The 19,346-nt window shown below is 37.8% G+C and overlaps 1 protein-coding gene across 9 annotated transcripts in view; it reads right to left on the bottom strand.

Annotated features, from left to right (window-relative positions):
* The window catches only part of RET (ret proto-oncogene), a 127,628-nt gene that overhangs the window by 18,757 nt on the left and 89,525 nt on the right, over positions 1-19,346 (bottom strand). For all 9 annotated transcript variants that reach the window (XM_083843792.1, XM_083843790.1, XM_083843791.1 and 6 more), the window contains 9 exons: positions 18,074-18,367; positions 17,362-17,603; positions 15,101-15,302; positions 14,439-14,638; positions 8,370-8,628; positions 7,179-7,304; positions 6,511-6,621; positions 2,639-2,758; positions 823-1,079 (listed from right to left, as the gene is read on the bottom strand). In XM_083843792.1, coding sequence (XP_083699918.1) covers positions 823-1,079; positions 2,639-2,758; positions 6,511-6,621; positions 7,179-7,304; positions 8,370-8,628; positions 14,439-14,638; positions 15,101-15,302; positions 17,362-17,603; positions 18,074-18,367 — 1,811 coding nt within the window. The remainder of the gene's footprint in view (positions 1-822; positions 1,080-2,638; positions 2,759-6,510; positions 6,622-7,178; positions 7,305-8,369; positions 8,629-14,438; positions 14,639-15,100; positions 15,303-17,361; positions 17,604-18,073; positions 18,368-19,346) is intronic.

Here is a 19,346-nt window from a genome sequence, read left to right as displayed (position 1 = left end):
AATCCTCCTCTTAGGAAATGAGCGTTATTGAGCCTTACAGCTGCAAAATGGTGACAGATGTACAAACCAGATCAGAGATGAAAGTAAACAGAGCACAAGGTCTGTGAAGATGTCAATATCTAACATGCAAATAGAGCTGGTGTTGCCACATGTCATACAAAATGGCAGTGTTTCTTTACTATATTGGTCCATGAAAACACACCAGCTGGCAGGCATCCTGAATGGTATGTGATTTACCAACACAGAAGAAAATAGATTAAAGGTATGATAATATGACTGGACAAAAAGCATGGGCACCATTCCCACATGACCTGACAACCTACAGTGTGTCTGTATAACAGAAATCAGGAACGGATCTCAGCTTCTTTTTTCTTTTTTTTTTTCACCCCTAAATTTATTCTCTGTGGAATACTATGGCTTATCACAGAGATTACAAACCTGCTGATTATTAGACTATTATTTTATTTTAACAATGTTAAATGTAACAACTTTAACAATTATATTACTTTTAAAATGTTAAACTACACCATCAAATGTAGAGTTACATTTAGAAAAAAATGGCTTAAATTTGACCCATTGTTACATTATATTAAAATGGAACAAAAATGGAAGAATATACTGGCCTTGTGCAGTAAGTTATATGATTTATTCAATTACTCATTAAGTATCTGTCCCTCTATACATCACTTCTGTTTTAATCATTTGATTTGGGTGTTTCTATGAGCAGACTGCACTTCTGTAACATTTTCTGCATGCATAAACACCATGCTTTAGGAACAACACAGACATGAAAAAGTATATGCAAAACGATATCAGACTTACTGGTATTTTAAAGGTGTCTACAGACACCTGGTTCTCCATAGAATCTAAAGAAGGTCGACGGACATTAGTAGAAGAATAGCTGATGGGATAGGACTGGGCTGGGCGCCGGAATGTCATTTCTGCAGAGGCAATAGGTGGCTTTGGAGAATTCTTGTGGTAGCGATGGATGAAATAGGAAGAAAGCAGCACAGAGATGATGAAGGACAACAGCACTGCCCCTGCTATGACAGTCTTGCACACATCATCACATAGTTGCTCTGTGGATCAAGAAGAATTTATTAGAACTCTGTTGTTTCCTATTTCAGCTTGGGCAGTTCACGTGACACAGGTGTGACAAAGAGAATTCAAAAACATTTTTAAAAGCTACAGGAAAACCTAATAGATGATTTTCTCTTTTGGGCACAAGCAGGTAATCAAATGCTTAACTGCCTGCGTAAAATGGAAGGATAGCTAGCTTGAACCCATATTCCTTGTCTTTATAGAAGTAGCTACTTCTAAGACTCTTCTTTAAGGTCCAGCCTACCATATACTGATCTTCTGATACTACTTACATCTCCAGAGACCTGTGACTAGATTTCACTTGTGGAGAACAGTTTGTGTTAGAACCATTCTGTTCAAATAAGATCATCTTCAACATGTTAATTTTACTTCATTATGACGCCAATTGTTGGACATAAGAAAAATACTTCTCTTCATCTTTTTGGATTCTAAAGAAAGAGACTCAGCATATTTCTGATTTGTATTTAACAAAATATTGTTTGTGAAAGTATTTCCTTATGCTGCAACTGCATATGTAATATGCATTTTTTCCTCCACATTTACTACTTCTCCTTTTCCATAAGGACTTTTAGTGTCTTTCTTTGGAAACCAAATTATGTAAGTGCCCCTAAACATCATTCCTCTTGGCTGCGTGTTTCTCTCTGAAGGAACTGAGAGATTCAACATACTGTCCTTGCACTACTTATCATGAGATAATTCCGACCCCAGATACACAGTTAAGTTAATTACATCTGCAAGCTATACCTCAGAAGTAAGTGAAACAGCATAATATTTTTCTGGAATGTAAGTGCAGGGGGAAAATTTATGCTTCCTCTTTTTCTTTTTATGCCTATAAAAAATTTACTCAAGAGTAAATTGGGGTATATTCTAAACAATTTAGTTTGAGAGATGTAAAATATTTGACTTTATGTTTCTTATTAGTAATAGTAAAAACAATTTTAAAATAATAGTATTTAATCCCCATTAATCTGCTTTAAAGAACTGTATAAAGCTTTTTATCTTTAAACAAAGGTCACTGAATAAAGTAATCCACTCCTCTTCCTAACACTATGGGTGTAGGCTATATGACATTTTAAAGCTGAGATTTTCAAAAATGATTAGGAGGCTGGAATTACTTGAAAGTAATAGAAGTCAGTATTCTAATTCTCCTAGGTGTCTTTGCAAATATCAGGTAAGCCTCACTGAAATTCAAATACTGCTGAAAAGCAAAGGATGGCCAACCTGTTTTTCATGTAGTAATGGATAAAAATGAATTTTTGCCAAGGACAGAAACAACCCCCTCTGGAGATTCCCAGTCTCCATAGCCAGAAGTCAAGGTGCCTGCTCTTAATTAATTTTACATTATCCATAATTATAATTAATAATTATCTGAAGATATTTTTATTAAGATATTTTAAAGATACAATAAAGAACCAAATATATTGCTAATTAACGTGTCCACAAGTTCAGATTGTTGCATGTATATAAACATGGAAGATGGAAGATAGAAACAGAGGGAAAGATTAATATGAGAACAGCAGATAATGTTTAGACTTACCTTTGATATCATCTTTCTCACAATAACAGTTCTGTCTTGGGAAGCAGTAACAAATCCCATGTCCTGACTTAATTCCAAGATTTCCAGTGCCTTTCCCATGACCACCAATAATGTTTCCACCTAATTAAATACAGAAACAAGCTAAGATTCGCATGTAGTTAAAGAAAAAAAAAATAAGGTTCAAAGTTTTCCATGGGTTTATCCCCGTATGCATCTGTAAATTGGCAGCACAGCACAGTGCAATGATAATGACAGGGATTCTTGAAAATTAGGGTAGATTCTAAATGCTGAAATTTCTGAGGTCCTGAAATGAGGGGATCTTGGGTGGCCTGAATATCAACCCTGATTAGCTGTTCTTCCTGTTATGGAAAACTCTTGATTAAAATTGATCTTTTATACAAATAAAATAGTTCTCTTTGCATTGCATTGTTAGAATATGTTCCTAATTTCATGTACACTTTAAAACTCTATGTAAAATCCCATTATTTAGTGCCAAACTTCTACCTCAAATGATCATCTCGTGGCTGTCCTTAGTTTTGTCAAAAAACATTATGGTTCTGTATCAGTGAGGTCTTCTCACATTTTAAAATTCTCCCTAAAATATCTCCTCTAGTCTATTTATTTTAGTTTTTCTCTACCACTGTCTTCAGGGTTTTTTTATGCATGAGGTGATGTACAGAGCAGTGTTAGAGCATACAAATCCAGCAGTCTACAAGTTGAGTTCTGTTCCTGGTTCTGATGCCAATTTCCTCTTACCTCGGAAAAGTCAGCATACTGTTCTATGTATTATTTGTTCTATTGCAAATGTAGATAATGATACTGAATCACTTCTGTAAAGTGCCAAGAAATAATCTAGTGAAAGCACTAAAAATAAGTGTCAAGAGTTTAAAAAAAAAATTCATTACTAAAGAAGGCATTGTTTAATAATAGGAAACACTTACAGAACTACTTGATTTTGAGCAGGAGATGATCATGCAGAGTAAATGCAAGGTCAGGCCCAAACTGTATTTCCAATTAAATATATATTTTTTTCTGGATATAGTATCAAAGTGACCATTACGGGTCACGTTTTTCATGTATAAGCTGCCTTTAATCACAAACAGCATTGCATTAAGAGATATAGACAGCAAACCAGTCAAGTTCAACAAATTTAGCTGCCATTCAGAAGGATTGTCTAAACCATAAAGGGATTCAGAAGGTTAACAAGATATGTTCAATACAGTCTTATTACTTCAAATCATTTTCCTCCCTCCTAATTCAATAGCAGAGTGGATGACTGTTTCTTTTCTTTGGATACGTAGCAAAAATTGAAGAGGAGAATATTTTGGCAAAAGGAAAGCAAACATCCTTCTTTTTTAAAAAAAAAAAAAGTGAGACTGGGACTTGGGTATCCAAGCAAAATAGACAGATTTTGACCATCTTTGCAGAGTGACCTACTAAAATGTACGCATCTCAGCATGTTAATTTGGGAAGAGACTCTGCTGAGTCACTGCCCTCTCTGCTGACACTTGTTTTGAGAAGCGTGGGTGTTCCCAAAACTCTGGCTTATCCCCCCAACCAGCCAACTTTCTCTGTTGTGAAGAGGTGATGAAATAAAGTTTCCATTAGCCTTAGAAAATGCATATTCTTTTATATATATATATATATATATATATATAAAAACTGTATCTATCTGTGTTTGAGGACCTGGAAGAAAGGGGGAGCAGAGGATCAGTAGATCCTACCTAAATGGCTACTGAGCAAAAGATTTGAAGACAAAGGTTTTTTACACAGCAGGGAAAGAAGGAACACATCTTTACTGTGGGTGTACACTGGAAACATGGAGCTTCCTATATGTATTCCAGAGGTCCATAAATGTATTTTTCACCAATTACTGCTGGTAGGGAAATTCCAATGCTGTTTTGAATTGTGGGGTATTTTACGTATTTGCATTTTAAATCATCAGCTGTTTCCATTGCCTTGTGGTGGGAAAGAACTTTCCCTGCTTCAAGATAATTTGGAAGAATGAAAAACAGTAATCCTATCCCATACCATGTAGAAACTCCAGAAATTCAAAAAGTAAAAACAATGATTTTCAGACAAAACCAAAGGCAATGAACAATTACTGCCAAAAACATAGCAAGGTAGAAGCCCAAGTATTTTTTTCCATTATCAGAATGTCAAAGTTCAGAGGAACCTACAAAGATAAGTTATTTACAAATATTTAGTTAGATTCACACACCCAGCCCTGAAGCAGCTTGTTGTGACAAAAAAAGTGCTTCATTTAGAATGCAGTTAGGTTGCCTCTTTTGATAGGTACAGACGCAGCACCAGCTGTTTCAGCTGACTGCCCTTGAATTTAATATTTATAGTGTTAGTGTGAGAAAGCAATTCTGGGACTCCAGCACACAGCTATCTTAATGACAGATGAATTATAAAAACAAAGTATTTTAGCAACTGTGTGTACTTAAAGAATATCCTTGATCTTAATGCATCTGGGGCTTTTCTATTTATTACTTGCTGTTTATTTCCAAAGAAATGTCCTCTGCCAGGAAAAGCTGAAATAATGGTACTTCTGCACCTCTGAGCTCCTAAAACATGCTCATTTCTCTGTCTGTAAACATACTGGTTTTGGGCACTATCCCAGGCTCTGAATTGCATCAAATTACATATAAAATTATCCAACTCAGGCATTAAAAAGGCATACATAACATCTTGAAAGCTTGTCTTGCTTGCCTGCTGCTATTATCTAATCAGACTGTTTCTTTCAGGCTTCTGTCACAAACATTTCCACTTTTGGAATGGCAACTAATTCCAGTTATTACCAAAAAAAAAAAAAATCAGATGATCAGAGTAGTTACTTGCATTCACTTCAATCATTTCTGCCACTTTACAGATTGTTTTTTATGCACTCTAATGAAATAATGTGATAAAAGTCATTTAGAATACATAATCACATTCTTTCATGTGAGAAATACAAAGGTGCATATTTATTAATTCGTTTTTATAGAACAACTTCGGTCCTAGCCCATGATATACTAGTAGCTCCTCAAAAACTTTTTAAAATTTAAACGTGGAGTATAGAATGCCAGAACCAGGAGAATTAATCAAAAAAACAGTAAGATGCTTACATATTTATTCATTCATTAGATACTGAATGCTGTATAAATGGATCAAAAAATGATCATCTCATAGAAGACTGAACTTGCTCAAGTATAGTACATTGTTTTGCTAACCTTGGTATCTTCAGGGTGATTTGTGACCTTGCAGGTATGTGTGTGTGAAATGCAAATAAATGTGTTGAAGAAAAACCTGTAAATGTATTTCAGTTCTTCTTTTGTAAATGCTGTTCATGTGAGTCTCTGCCTGTACCTTCAAATAGATAGGGTGTTGGATCACTTTGATGGTTACTTGTCAAATAAGACCAGATGCATTTCTGAAAATGATTCTTCTTAAGCACACGTATTTTGAATTGAAATTTACTTCTTTTTACTTATTTAGTAAATAGTGAAATAGTTCAAAGAGACGTGGTTTCTGTTTCAATGTGCTACAGTTTGGAAATACGGCATTAACCTGCCTAAAATCAGTATTTGTTTCAGCAAATATCTCCAATGAAGAACACTACCTGCAAATTAACAGAGGGAGCAGAATGAGAATTACTGAGAAAACCTTATCTTGCCATCACTGAGAGCCAACAGGTGTTAAGCTGACTGCCTTCAAAAATAACAAGTCTTCATAACCATAACGTTCTTTCATGATTCATCTGCAGGTATGACAATGCATATATGGTAAATATGTGGAACTTGTAAAAGTATCTGGGCTTAAGAAAGTAGAACTTGATGAACAGCGATCAGCTGCAACACAGAAAAAATAATCCTAAAACATTTCCATACTTGTGCAGTCCTGGGGGCACACAGCTGGATCTTTGCTCTCAACTACATCACAGGTGCCATCTGGACAAGTCTTGATACTTGGGGTGCATGTGGAATAGTTTGTGGTGATTCCTATTAACAGGAAAACAGAGTTATACAAATACCACGAGGCTTTGAAGGAAAACTTACTGCATCTGCTCAGTGCATAATGACACACCAAAATACAGGTCAACCTTATTTTAAAAATAAACATCTGTGAATAACTATAAATACTTTCCCATCTTCTAATGTAATAGGACAGACAACAACTAACAGCAACTGGAAGGAATATAATTTTCATTGTGTTTTCTGATTTGTGTCTTTGATAGCACTTTGGGTAGGTCACAGTTACAGTGAGAATTACTTGAAAAAGAGGTAGGAGACCATTTTGAGACTGACGAGTAGCTTTTACAGCTAAGGACATTCCTACACAACTTTACACGTATTTGACTACAAAGCTTGTCAAAGAGAATTTGAAATGCTCAATGCAGTTTGACAGGATAAAGCATCAACACAGAAGCATTGTTATGGAATAACCAAAAGTACTGCCACCTATCAGATCTGTGTCCAGCTAAAATAAATCAGTTTATAGAATTCCACAGATCAGTTACAACTAAACACAAACTTGATTTCAGACAACAGAAACGTACCTTTCCCACTCCCCTGTCTCCACTGGCATCTTCCTGTTAGGACTCCCAGGCCACCACACTCTTCACATTCGGCATAGCGCTTACTCACAGCACAAGAGTCCGGGCAGTCCTCTTCTTTTTTTAAAACTGTTGGGGAGAATGTTTGCTGTCAGTTCAGTAAAAGGGAGATGAATACACAACAAGTTAGCTCAAACCAGAAGGAAAATTCCTTTCTCTGGGGTAGGAAGAAAGGAGAGATGAGGGAAGAGAGTAGACCGAGTGAAGACTGACTGACCCGACTATCAATTTGTTTAAGTAACATTTTAAAAGTCCAGGCATTTCTCTTCTGTGAAATTAAATAGTAAGAACATGATGGCATAGTCATTTTTTCTTGATGTCACACTGTCAATGCCTAGAACTGTAGAAATATGCTAACGTATTTCTGGTAACACAGCAATAGGGACCATAGGTCACAGTTTCATACAAAACTTTTAATTAAGCAAAAATATTTTGTACTTGGGCTAATGCAGTAGTAGCCCAAGAGTGCAAGTTAGGAATGTGTGATTTCAGACAGCACGACGCTCTCACAAAAAGTAAAGTTGAGGCTTTTGTTTATTCTTCATCAACCCATTCCCTCCTGACATAGGAGCTATGATACAAAACAAGGAAAGTGAGGAAATTATGAGGTAAAATTTTCAGGTTCTGCACAAAGTGAGATAATGGTTTGGAGAGAAATGGTTACATCCCCTGTGTAACCCTCCTCTGCTGTGGCTGTTAAAGAATATTTCTAACACTCTGCCCTTATGGCGTTTTCAGTAAAATGAGACAAATACAATTGTGTCATTAATATTGAGCAAAATGTAAGACCAAAATAAATAAATAAAAATGGGAGAGGAAAGTTGCGAGAAAGATTATTAAATATACTCAGGCCAAAGAATTATGGTTTCATACATGTGTGTGTGTGTGTGTGTATAAGCGTTAGAAATTACACATGGTGCACCACTTTATCTGCACGACGTCCTCAAATAAACATCTGTTGCAGTTGGGTCTGAATCAAAACTAATAAAAACACAAACTGCAATCTGTATCTTGTAGCTCAACCTCATGCTCATTGTTAATGCCATCAGTTTATGGATCACCGAACTAACTCATGACCTAATACCAGTAACACATGTAAAAAAGGAGATTGTTCTAATTGACTCAGGTACTTACGAGTTCCTTCTAATACAATAGTGAGAAGTGTTTTGGTATGTTTCCTGCTCTGCTTGTCTGTAGCTTGAATAGTGTATTGTATTTCTTTGCATTCAGGTCTGCGTAGTACAGAGGAATCATTCACATAAAGGCTTCCATATTTGTCTTCTCGCCCTTGAAGTATGCTGACAGCGTAGCAGCTTACGTTGGGGGACAGTAACTTGTAGGTGATGTTCACACCACGGAATTTCATGCAGTTTTCAATACAGATTTTTCCTATCTAGGCTCAAACACCAACAAAGAAGTCACAGACAACAGAAACAAAACTGTACATCAAAAATATTCTGTTCTTCCCCAAAATATCTTAAAGAAAATGGAGAATAGTTTACCTTCCACAGCTTAGCATTTATACATGATTTGATATTTTAACACCAAAACAGAACTTGAACCACAGAATCATCTAGGTTGGTAAAGACCTTCAGAATCAAACACAACCATCCACCAGACCTGCCAGGTCCAATCACTAAACCACTTCCCTTTGTGCCCTGTTTATACGTCTTTTAAATACCTCCAGGGGTGGGGACTCCACCACTTCCCTGGACTGCCTGTTCCAATCCCTGACCGCCCTCTCCATGAAGAAATTCTTTATAATATCCAATCTAAACCCCCCTCACAACTTGAGACTGTTCCCTCGCATCCTACCAGTTGTCACCTGAGCAAAGAGACTGACATTCACCTTGCCACAGCTTCCTTTCAGGTAGTTGTAGAGAGCAGTGAGGTCTACCCTCAGACTCCTCCAGACTAAACCCTCATTCCCTCAGTCCCTCCTCAGAGCTCATTTTCTAGTCCCTTCACCAGCTTTGTTGCTCTTCTCTGCACATACTCAAGCAACTCAAAAATCCTTGCAGGAGGGGACCCAAAACTGAATATCTGAGATGTGGTCTCACCAGTGCTGTGTACAAAGGGACAGTCACTTCCCTGATCTGGCTGGCCACACTGCTCCTGATGTAGACCAGGATGCCACCGGCCTTCTTGGCCACATAGGCCCACTGCCAGCTCAAGTTCAGCTGGCTGGTGACCAGCGCCCCTGGGTACTTTTTGTGATGGGCACCTTCCCAGCCTCTCTTCCCTGAGCCTGTCCTGCTGTGTGGGGTTGCTGCGAGCCAAGCACAGCACCCAGCATTAACCCTTGTTGTACATCATGCGATTGGACTTGGCCTGTCCATCTGGCCTATCCAGATCCCATGCAGAGCCTTCCTGCCCTTAAGCAGAGCAACACTCCTACCTAACTCGGTATCGTCTGCGAACTTGCTGAGGGTGCACTGGATCCCCTCGTCCAGATCACGGATAGAAATGTTAAACAAAACTGGCCCTAGGACTGAGCCCTGGGGAATGACACTGGTGCCCAGCCACTCTCCAGACTGAACCCCATCCCCTATGACCCTGAGCATGGCCATTCAGCCAGTTCTTCACCCAGCCAACTGTACCCCTGTCCATGCCTTGAGCAGCCAGCTTCTCCAGGAGACTACTGTGGAAAACAGCATCAAATATTTTACTAAAATCCAGGTAGACAACATTCACAGCCTCAACTACTAAGCAGGTCCTTCAAATGTGATTTATCCTCAGTAAAAACAAGAGGAGAAGGATTACCATTGTCTTCTGGTTAACAGTGGAAACACTAAAAACCTTGGCCCGGGGACTCAGCAATATTTGGTGCCTACTGCTGGTGGTAGGTCATGTTCAGTGAGAACATAACCCTATGATTTGGGAAAGTCTAGGTTCAGTCTCTGCTCTGTCCCAGGCCGATCTGTGAGAAAAACTTCGTATTTGCTTAAGAAAGCAAATGGTTCAGCGTGAACAAAGCTGAGATTCTTTTCAAATAAGACAGAAATAGAGATCGCTAATGCATAACTTTTGTAATACTACAGTCAAAACTTTCTGGCCAGCAGGGCTTTCTGAAAGCCTTAAAAGGAGAAAGGAACTCATTGTTTCCCATTTGCAATTTTTTAAACATTTTCATCTAAAAATGAAAATATGTGGATTTGCCATATATGAACTCCTGCCTGCCAGAATATCTATGCTAGAGCACTCGTCAATCTGAAACAATCTATCTAAGCAGCACAGGAATGTAAAGCCCTGTCTCCTGTCCAGCTCCTATAGGAACTGATCCAAAACTCTCTTTGTTTTTTCCATTTACTAGAGTGGGATTCGGATCAGATCCAGACAAACTGGCTTTCCTTGCAGAGAAAACCACAATGTGAAGGGTGGGGTATTATTTAAGGAGACTTGGTGATGGATTCTTTTCAAAGGCTTCAATTAAGATGTGTTTTCAAGTAGCACTACTGCTGGTTAAAAAAAAAAAAGTTGATGGACACATCTTGGTTTTGGCATTTTTATTCAAGAATGTAAAAAGAAAAAAAGTTTGTTTGTTTGTTTTTAACAGTAAGCCCTCTTCCTATGAACCTGGACTATTTAGTCAGACAGGAAGCTCTTGCAGTCCTAGAAGCATACTCTGTCATGGAATAATCCTACTTCATCCAACATTTCCCTTCGCGTGCTAACTGGTCACTTGGCACCATTTGTTTTGTTGTGTTTTTTGGCATTTTTATTTTTCTTTGGTGTCAGGGTAGCATACAAAGACTACTAAAGCAAGCAGAAACTAGGCCATTACTGGTAGTCAGCTTCCATGCTGTCTTCTCCTGACAGCATGCTGGCACTGGCAAGAAGAAAAGGAAGTGAAGACAAGACTGCAACTGTTCATAAATTCTGTCTAAACAGGCTCCATCCAGTACCATGTCATTTTAGGTTTGGTGTTGTATTGCAATTGGCAGTATTTTGCAACTGTTCCCAGTGATGCTTCTTTGATGCAGTAGAACATAGCTACATCCCATGACATTAACCTTTATATAGACCAGATAAAAATTGACCTATCTTGCTGTCTACTCTGCCATAACTGTTTTGTCCAGGCACCCTTTTACCAACAAAAGTTTCCTGCAAATGGTATGGACGCAACATAAATTTAGAGCTCCTGAAGAACAGATTTTCTCTATAGTACAGCAGGGGCCAGTTTTGCTTTCTTTTTATCACTTAAGGAGAAGCTAAAAACGCCCCCCTCAAACATTTTCTGCAGGAAAGACGGTCTTTCCCATTTTTGTCTGGTTCCACTAGAGAAAGACCAAGCTTGTAATTTTGCTCTGCCTCACAGGTTCTGGAGACAGCACAGATCTCAAATGCAGCAGGGCACAGCCCCAGGGGAACGAAGTAGAAGCAGGAAAGCTCCTCTTTGTCATGAGGAAGGTGGAAAAAATCCTGATAATCAGGGCTGACATCAAGATACAGGGAAGGAATCTACAAAGACGCAGTTTTTAAGACACACAACACTTAACGCAAAAATATCATTACCAGGAATAGGAACGGAAAAAATCCATCTTTTGAGCTCCAGAGTTTAATAAAGTCTGGATAATGATAATGTTCCTCTTCACTGAATTCCAGGGACATTTAGACATATAAGCTCTTTAAAAATCTCAGCCTATATTATTCATCATTTATCTCAGTAAATGTCAATAGGGCTTTAAGTCCTTTGATAAGTTAAATGCCACTGGGCAAGCCTGTACCATCAGGCCATGCTTCTGTTATTCAATTCATTTAGCTGTTCAAATAGACAAATGGCATCAGCCCAGCAGTTAATCATTTCTTCACACTCTTGTGTTTTCCTTAGGGCAAGAGACAGTTCAGCCTTCATATTGATTTGGCTCAGTACTTTTTCTCACTGCTCTGGCACATCACAGCTAATTATGCAGCCAACTTCAATAATGTGAAGTGCTGGGGACTAAACTGCTTACATCGACTTGTACTCGAAACCTGACCACACTGTAAATTCAAATGCAGTCTCAGAACTAAGTGGATGACACTTTAACTGATCAAGAAAACCATCTTCAGAGCCAGAATAAGTTTTCCATTTTGCTGCCTGAGAATCAGAACAAGATCTCTTTGTGAATTTGCATGTAGGCAACACAAAGATATTCCACAGACTTGGAAGTTCTTCATGGAAGAAACAGTTTTTCCCAGCTACTACTGCCACCCAGTGAAACTGCACGGTTACTGTAAAGTGCCATTGTTTCCAGAAACCCTAAAAATCCATGTCAAATGTTCGACTGTCCTGACAAAACACACGTTTTTGTTCTGCTGTTCTGAAACTAAAAAAAATATTTATTTTCAGTCTTCAAAAAAACACATTCAAACAATTTAGGGCATGCACAGATAAAAATGGTTTAACCAAATTTAATTTGGACAACAGAGAATTAATTCATTAATTCATAATGTTATTGTATGTCTGCTTGTATATATACATGCACACACACAAAAAAGAAATATTTCATACATATTCATGCATACCTAATAGTCAACTTTCCCCCCTTTTTGCAATTACAGTCATGTTGTGACATACATGCAGTTAGGAGTCATTTTTAAATGATAAGAACTAGACTGTAAGTATCTTATGCACCTCACGTTACTTCTTTTAGGAGGAAAACCACTGGTTTCACCTTGTCTCCACGCAACAGTTTTCTACATTTAGTGAGAATAAATCTTTCACAATCTAGTGCTACAAACAAACAAACAAGCAACAAAACCCTCCTAACATCACAATTATTGTGATCTGTGCAAAAAGCACAGTATGTGTTCTGAAGTTTTTAACAGGCTGCAAATTTAAAAGTTGCAGCAACAAGGAATCACGAAGTGTCATACAGCAGTTGTTTTCATAAGGAGCCCGCTATGTGATCACTCGGAGGCTTTCTCATACTTAGACTATTCATTGCAGACTGTGGGTAAAATCTCTCTTGAATAAGCAGCATTTTTATTCATCATGTAAGGCCTATTCTGTACTCTCAAAAGCTACCAGACCATAGTGCATTTCATCAGATTAAATATAAAAACATGATTTATACACAGCTTTCCTTTTTCCTTCTTTTTACAACTAGCCAGAGGCTTCAGGATGACTAAAACTGAGTTCTTCCTTAGGAGACTTCTAATGAATTGGTTTTCTCTGCAATTAGGATTATCATATTTTAGTCTCAATCCTTCTCTCTGTTGCAAATACAGCAGTGGTATTACAGCTTTATTTAGTAGTAAGATATACTTCTCAGCAGCTCCCTCAAAACAGCTCATCATTGATGTTTTTAATATTCACTTTCATAAAATTAATTATATTGAACTAGTTCCTTATTAATGCACATGTTCCACAGGAATTACATTGCAATTTTCACCTGATTAATGTCAACCTGTTAGAAGGTGTTTCTGGAAGGCATTATTAATGGCAGTGGTAGTGATTAAACTAAAATGAGGGTTAAATTAGGAAGCACATTAATTACTAACTAGCCATTATCTAGAGAAAAGCCATTAAAAATGCTAGAATATGTAGAGCTGGGACTCAATAGCTAGGACAAAGCTCTTTTTTTGCTGTTGACATTTTCCCACTTATTTATGCCTAAGACGCTAATGGCTGCCAGTACCTCTGATGATAGTACGTCTCTATTTCTGTCAATTAATATTTTCACGTATGCCCTCTATTCTGCTATTATATGGTGAGAGCTGGTGTCCAGTCTACTCGATATCCACTGTGTCCACATCCAGCAAGTCATCTTGTCATCACATAAAACAGCTACAAACAATGCTTTAACCATATGCCTATCGGAGAACACATTTGTATGTCAGTTCTTGAAGAGTTCCTGAAAGCTATGCGCATGACAAAAAAAAGTAGAGAAGAGCTCAGCTGTTCCACAGAAGCAAGCAGAAATAACCATGTAATTGCAGAAAATAAACATTTAGGAATGAAATACTAGCAACAACTATGCCAGTATGTAGCTAAATCAGTAGGGGGAAGCCAGAAACAGTTTTAGAATTCTCACATTTCATAATCTAATATGTAATTTCATAGTGTACCATGAAACACAGATAGCTAAACTTTACCTGCATACAAATGCGAGCTAGAATCAAGAAATAGAGCCTAGATTTCCTGCATCTCACCTTCTAGTTATCTACCTACTAGCTCTGACTCTAACAGAGTGAAAGTATAATTAAATCAGTTCTTACTTGTGCAAAGCGTTCAGCATTTCTGTTCACTGTGAACTGGTAAGTTGTGTTTGGAAACTGAATGCTGACAGGGAGGATGGAGACATTGAAATGAAGCATCACCGATCTTTCCGGGCCATGAAATTCTGTGTCGTTCACCAAAACATCCAGCTGGAAGGAACGATGCTCTGTGACTGAAATACTTTTATTCAGCACCAGTTCTATCAAAAGATAAGATTAGTCTATTATAAACCAACATTATCTGAGAATGTATTTTTTGATACTGTACTCCCCCCCAAGTTATAAATATCAAAGTTACTCCTAATAGGAAATGAAAGGAAATTAAAAAAAAAGAAAATGCAGTCCCATGGATTTATGCTCTGTGCTATACAAGATGTTTGAAGAGGTACTGAAAAGGTGATCTTCCATGCTAATGACCATGTTGAGAACCCAACCGTGGCTTAATCAAAACCTCTCACCTATCTGTACAATGAACATCACCCCATATAATCCCTATCCCAGAAATACACCATTTTTTCAGTACATGCTTAAAGCTCAGTGTTTTGCTTAATTTGAAATTTATCAGCTTTCTTTGGGTAAAATTTACAAAATGCTTGAAAAAGTTAAATAGCAACTGTCAATCATTATCAAACAACTTCTTTATTTGAAGAAAGAGACCTTACTGTACTCGTGTTGAGTTCCCCTCACTTGGCTGCCATTTGGGCTGAAGTGGATTTCATCAAAAATGTGCTCTACCCGAAATGTTTCATTTATCCACGGATCATCAGTAATGATGGTTCCTGTGTATTTCTTTCTGCTGCTTTCAAGAGGATAAATAGGTGTGGTGTCTGCATCACATACAGTTAGTGTTGCAAGGACAGTTCCCTGGAAGGAAATCATAAATGACATTGCTGACTGACCTTGAAGCTTTCTTCCCTTGACATGTGTTTGGGAGATTAAAATATTGGTCATATCAAAATTTTCAACTTTCATTTAGGCCCACTTTTATTCAAATTAATTTTAAATTCAGTATACCAATACTTCACACTTGTTTGGTTTTGTTTGTTTTTGTTTTTCTCCAGAAAATACGTAGGAGCATTTTATTAAAGCAGGTTAGTGTTCACAGTCACGTTCAGGGCCTAGGAAGGGAGAGTTTATCTGGCCTTAATGTTATTGTCACAACAATCTCCACTTAATTAAGTATTAAGTTTGACACTTGGATAAATTAGTGAGGAGCCACATGAAAACCTCAAACTGGACTGTCCCCAGTTGTGCAGCTAGAGTACTCAATCACTTTTATATATATATATATATATATATATATTTACATATACAATATACTAAAATATTTATAGATTCATAACATATTACATATTTAACATATATTAATTTTTATATTTTATATGTGTGTGTGTATGTGTGTATATATATATATACATACACACACAGTACATCATTATATTGTAATCTAATCCAAATACAATCCCAAACTTTTAAGGCAGGAAATGAGTGCACGTGCACAGCTCTTTAATTGTATTTTTGAATGTACTGTATTACAAATATATTTAATCAGTGTTATTCTACAAAACTACTAAATAAGCAGGTAACTAACACATGTACTTAAATGACAAGGAAATTCATTCACTCCAGTCAAGCTTCACTTGAAATGACAGAAGTGGCCCGAATTGTCTGTCTTCTGCTTAGCTTACTAGATTGCCATTTTCTAACCGGACACTGAATGCACGCAGCCTTTAAAATTCTTTATTAGTAATGCTGTTATTTCAAGCTCATTTAGTTGCTAGAAAAGATTGACAGTTTCCAAATATAATGGTTGTCTTTCTACCACAAACTCACAGTGAAACTCACCACATTCTGAACACTTTGCAGGCACATAATTTCAAAGATAATATTTCAATTTATAACACAGTGTTATGAGACCTTCGCCTTTTTCATCCAGAGCTACGTGAAACAAATACAGAATTCTTCCAAAAACGTGAAAAGGAATTGCGTTATATCCAGGCAAACATGATGTGTTGTCAATGCTTGTTGTAGTCTGAAGGTGGCAGCAAACTCCCCAAATCACTCTTTTCCCTTCCAGACACAAACATGAGCAAAACATACTTTGAAGGGAAATTTGACTGCAAAAAAAAATAAGGTTGCTGTTCTGAAACAAAAGTCCTGTCATGACATATGCATCATTTAGGCCCATAAAGAAGTGCCTTATCTATATCATTGATGTATTAAGCTTTCCGACTGGAAGAGCCAAAAGCGCGCTTGTACTCTTCTCTACTGAAGCAATGTGTGTACATGTACAGGGGCACACACACACATCCAGGGATTCAGTCCATTTGAAAGATCACCTTGGCACAGTAAAAGAGAATTAGGAGGAGACCATTAAAGTAAGATCCTGGCGCTCTCCTTTAACAGCCTAAAACTGGAAATGTTATCATGTTTGCAAGTGCAAAGTTTGTCTGCAGGGACAGAATCAACACTGCAGAGGATGAGCACTTCTCCTCACTTTTTGACACTGGTACAGCATCCTAATAACTGTTCTGAATGTGTTTCTTATATCTTGTAAGGATTCTCACATGCACCTGTTCTAACAACACTCAATTTCAGCCGCTTGGTGGAAACAACCCTGTAACAAATACAGTGTAGAGCTCTATATGGGAAGATACAATAACCCTAACCACAGTCTTGGCAATGGCCCATCCTGACCTCACAAATTGCTCATGTTTGTTTACATTATTCTTTCCTGACCCAAACTGTTGTTATTTTGGGGTCTGAATAAGATATAACAAGAGAGGCGTGGAAGAATTCTTCAGAATCACCATTTTACAATCACAGCTCTGAAGAGCATGGTGTGACCATGTGCTTGATGCCAATAACCGCGCCTACAACCACTGTGCTCCTTCTTCAGAGACCAGATCAAGGAGAATATTACCTCTTTTCTGTTGAACTCCACGACAGCATCTGCAGTATCAGTGCCGTTAGGAACGAAAGGAGGAGAGTCATCTTCATCTAACACATTTACCAGGAAAGGCACCTCAACCTGCATTTCCCTGAAGCCCTCTCTCACGGTACATTTGGCAATCAACTCATATCTCTCTCTCTCTTCTCGGTCTAGGCGCTGTGTCACGCTCACGCCGGTGGTGTTCTCATTGTATCGAAAGGGCATACCTTCGGCTGAAAAACATAGCCACAGTATAAACGGGGACAATCACTTCCCATTATAGGACTCTGTTTTCTTCTGTAATATTCTTCTACATTCCAGTAATCTATTTGGACATTTTGACTGCATGATAAAAGGCAGAGTCAGAAGTGAAACAAAAGAAAGTTGTGGGGCTATATTAGGGTAGACAGAAAACATGGAAGATCTTACACTCTAGAAGAAGCACAATTTAAAGCTCAGCATATTCCAAATCTGCTCTTGCCAGGTGAAAACTACTAAAACCCATCCTTTCCTTAGGGAAGGAGACAGTCCTCCTTCCCATCCTTTCTGTATAATTCAAAGGCAAAATGCTCAGGCTCAGATCACATTTGCAAGGGAATTTCCTTTAGAGAATCAACCTAGCAGATCTACTACAAGAGAGATCTTAATAGTGCAGCTGTTTGCCTTTATTGCTGGGACCCGAAAGATTCAGTTCCAGTTTTACCTGCCAGCAGTTTGTAGGAAATGCTGAGATTCTGACACAGATGATGAACTGAGGGTAACTGGAGCTGATGAAATGTGCCAGGTGGTTTATTCTCCTTGATGTGAAAGGAGAGATCCATTTCCGTGAAGCAAAGCTGCCTTGCTGTCAGTGAACTGCAAGCTGGTGCAGTAGCATTGATCAAGGAGAGGACAACTGTCGTACGAGGAGCAGAGTCACATTCCTTCTCTTGGAAAGGGTGGGATGAAAGGAAGACATACAGCATCACTTTTGATAATGTCATCCAGTTTCCTACAGCTTCAGAAAAAACACACCAGAAGAAATATTTTATGGACGACAGCTATTTCTTTTACAATTTCTAATGTTCTAGCCCATTATTCCACAAACAACCGCATAGTTCTATTATGTAACAGAAAAATTCTTGGATATATAATCTACTGGTTCAATGACCTTAAATTTTAATCCTAATAACTCTAGAAAGCCAAAAACCTATAGGTGTTACTACCCGTTTTATTAGATAGAACATCACTGAATGGTGTCAATGGTTCTGCCTGTAAGACACTGACATACAGTAAGCCACTACTAGTAATCAGCTTTATGATAGGACTGTTTTCAAAGGGACTAGAGTAGAGTGGGGTTGCAGTAGGGAAAAATAGTGTGCAAAATGGTAACAAATATTGAGGACAGACGCATAACTACTGTCATTTAAATAACAGTGCTTTGTGAATTTATACCAATTGAGGATATGGATCAATTTGCTTATGTTTAGCAGACAATCTGCTTCATTGTTCTGAAATAGAAAGAGCTGGTCAAAATATAACTGACATTAAAATCAACCCATGACATCTACAAACACACCCTTAAGCTTTAATTATTTTGATTACCAGTGTTTTACTACAGACAGAATGATAGTATCTGTGACACAGCTAATTCACTTGAAAAGAGTCTATAGGTCACTATGATGTGAACAAAACAAGAAACCCCAAGACACTCAAGTTCTGGATAGCTATTCTTCCCTTGCTCAGTTACAAACTGCTATCTGGTATACATGAACGCCAAGTACCAAAAATGCAGTGAAAATGGGTAAGATAACAAGCAATAAGCATGAAAAAAATAAAACAGTAAGTGTCTGAAGTTGAACATTTAAACATCAAGGCACCCAAATCAAAGGGTAGTGTTGATATATGGCCCTTAAACTCGACAGTTACTACAGACTTTCCAACAGCAGAATTTCTGCAAGTGATCACAGCAGTTGGCCATTAGCTCCTTACCCATT

The sequence above is a fragment of the Anser anser genome (genome assembly GCF_964211835.1).
Source record: "Anser anser genome assembly, chromosome: 7".
NCBI classification, from domain to species: domain Eukaryota; kingdom Metazoa; phylum Chordata; class Aves; order Anseriformes; family Anatidae; genus Anser; species Anser anser.
This window is presented reverse-complemented; position numbering and strand designations above follow the sequence as displayed.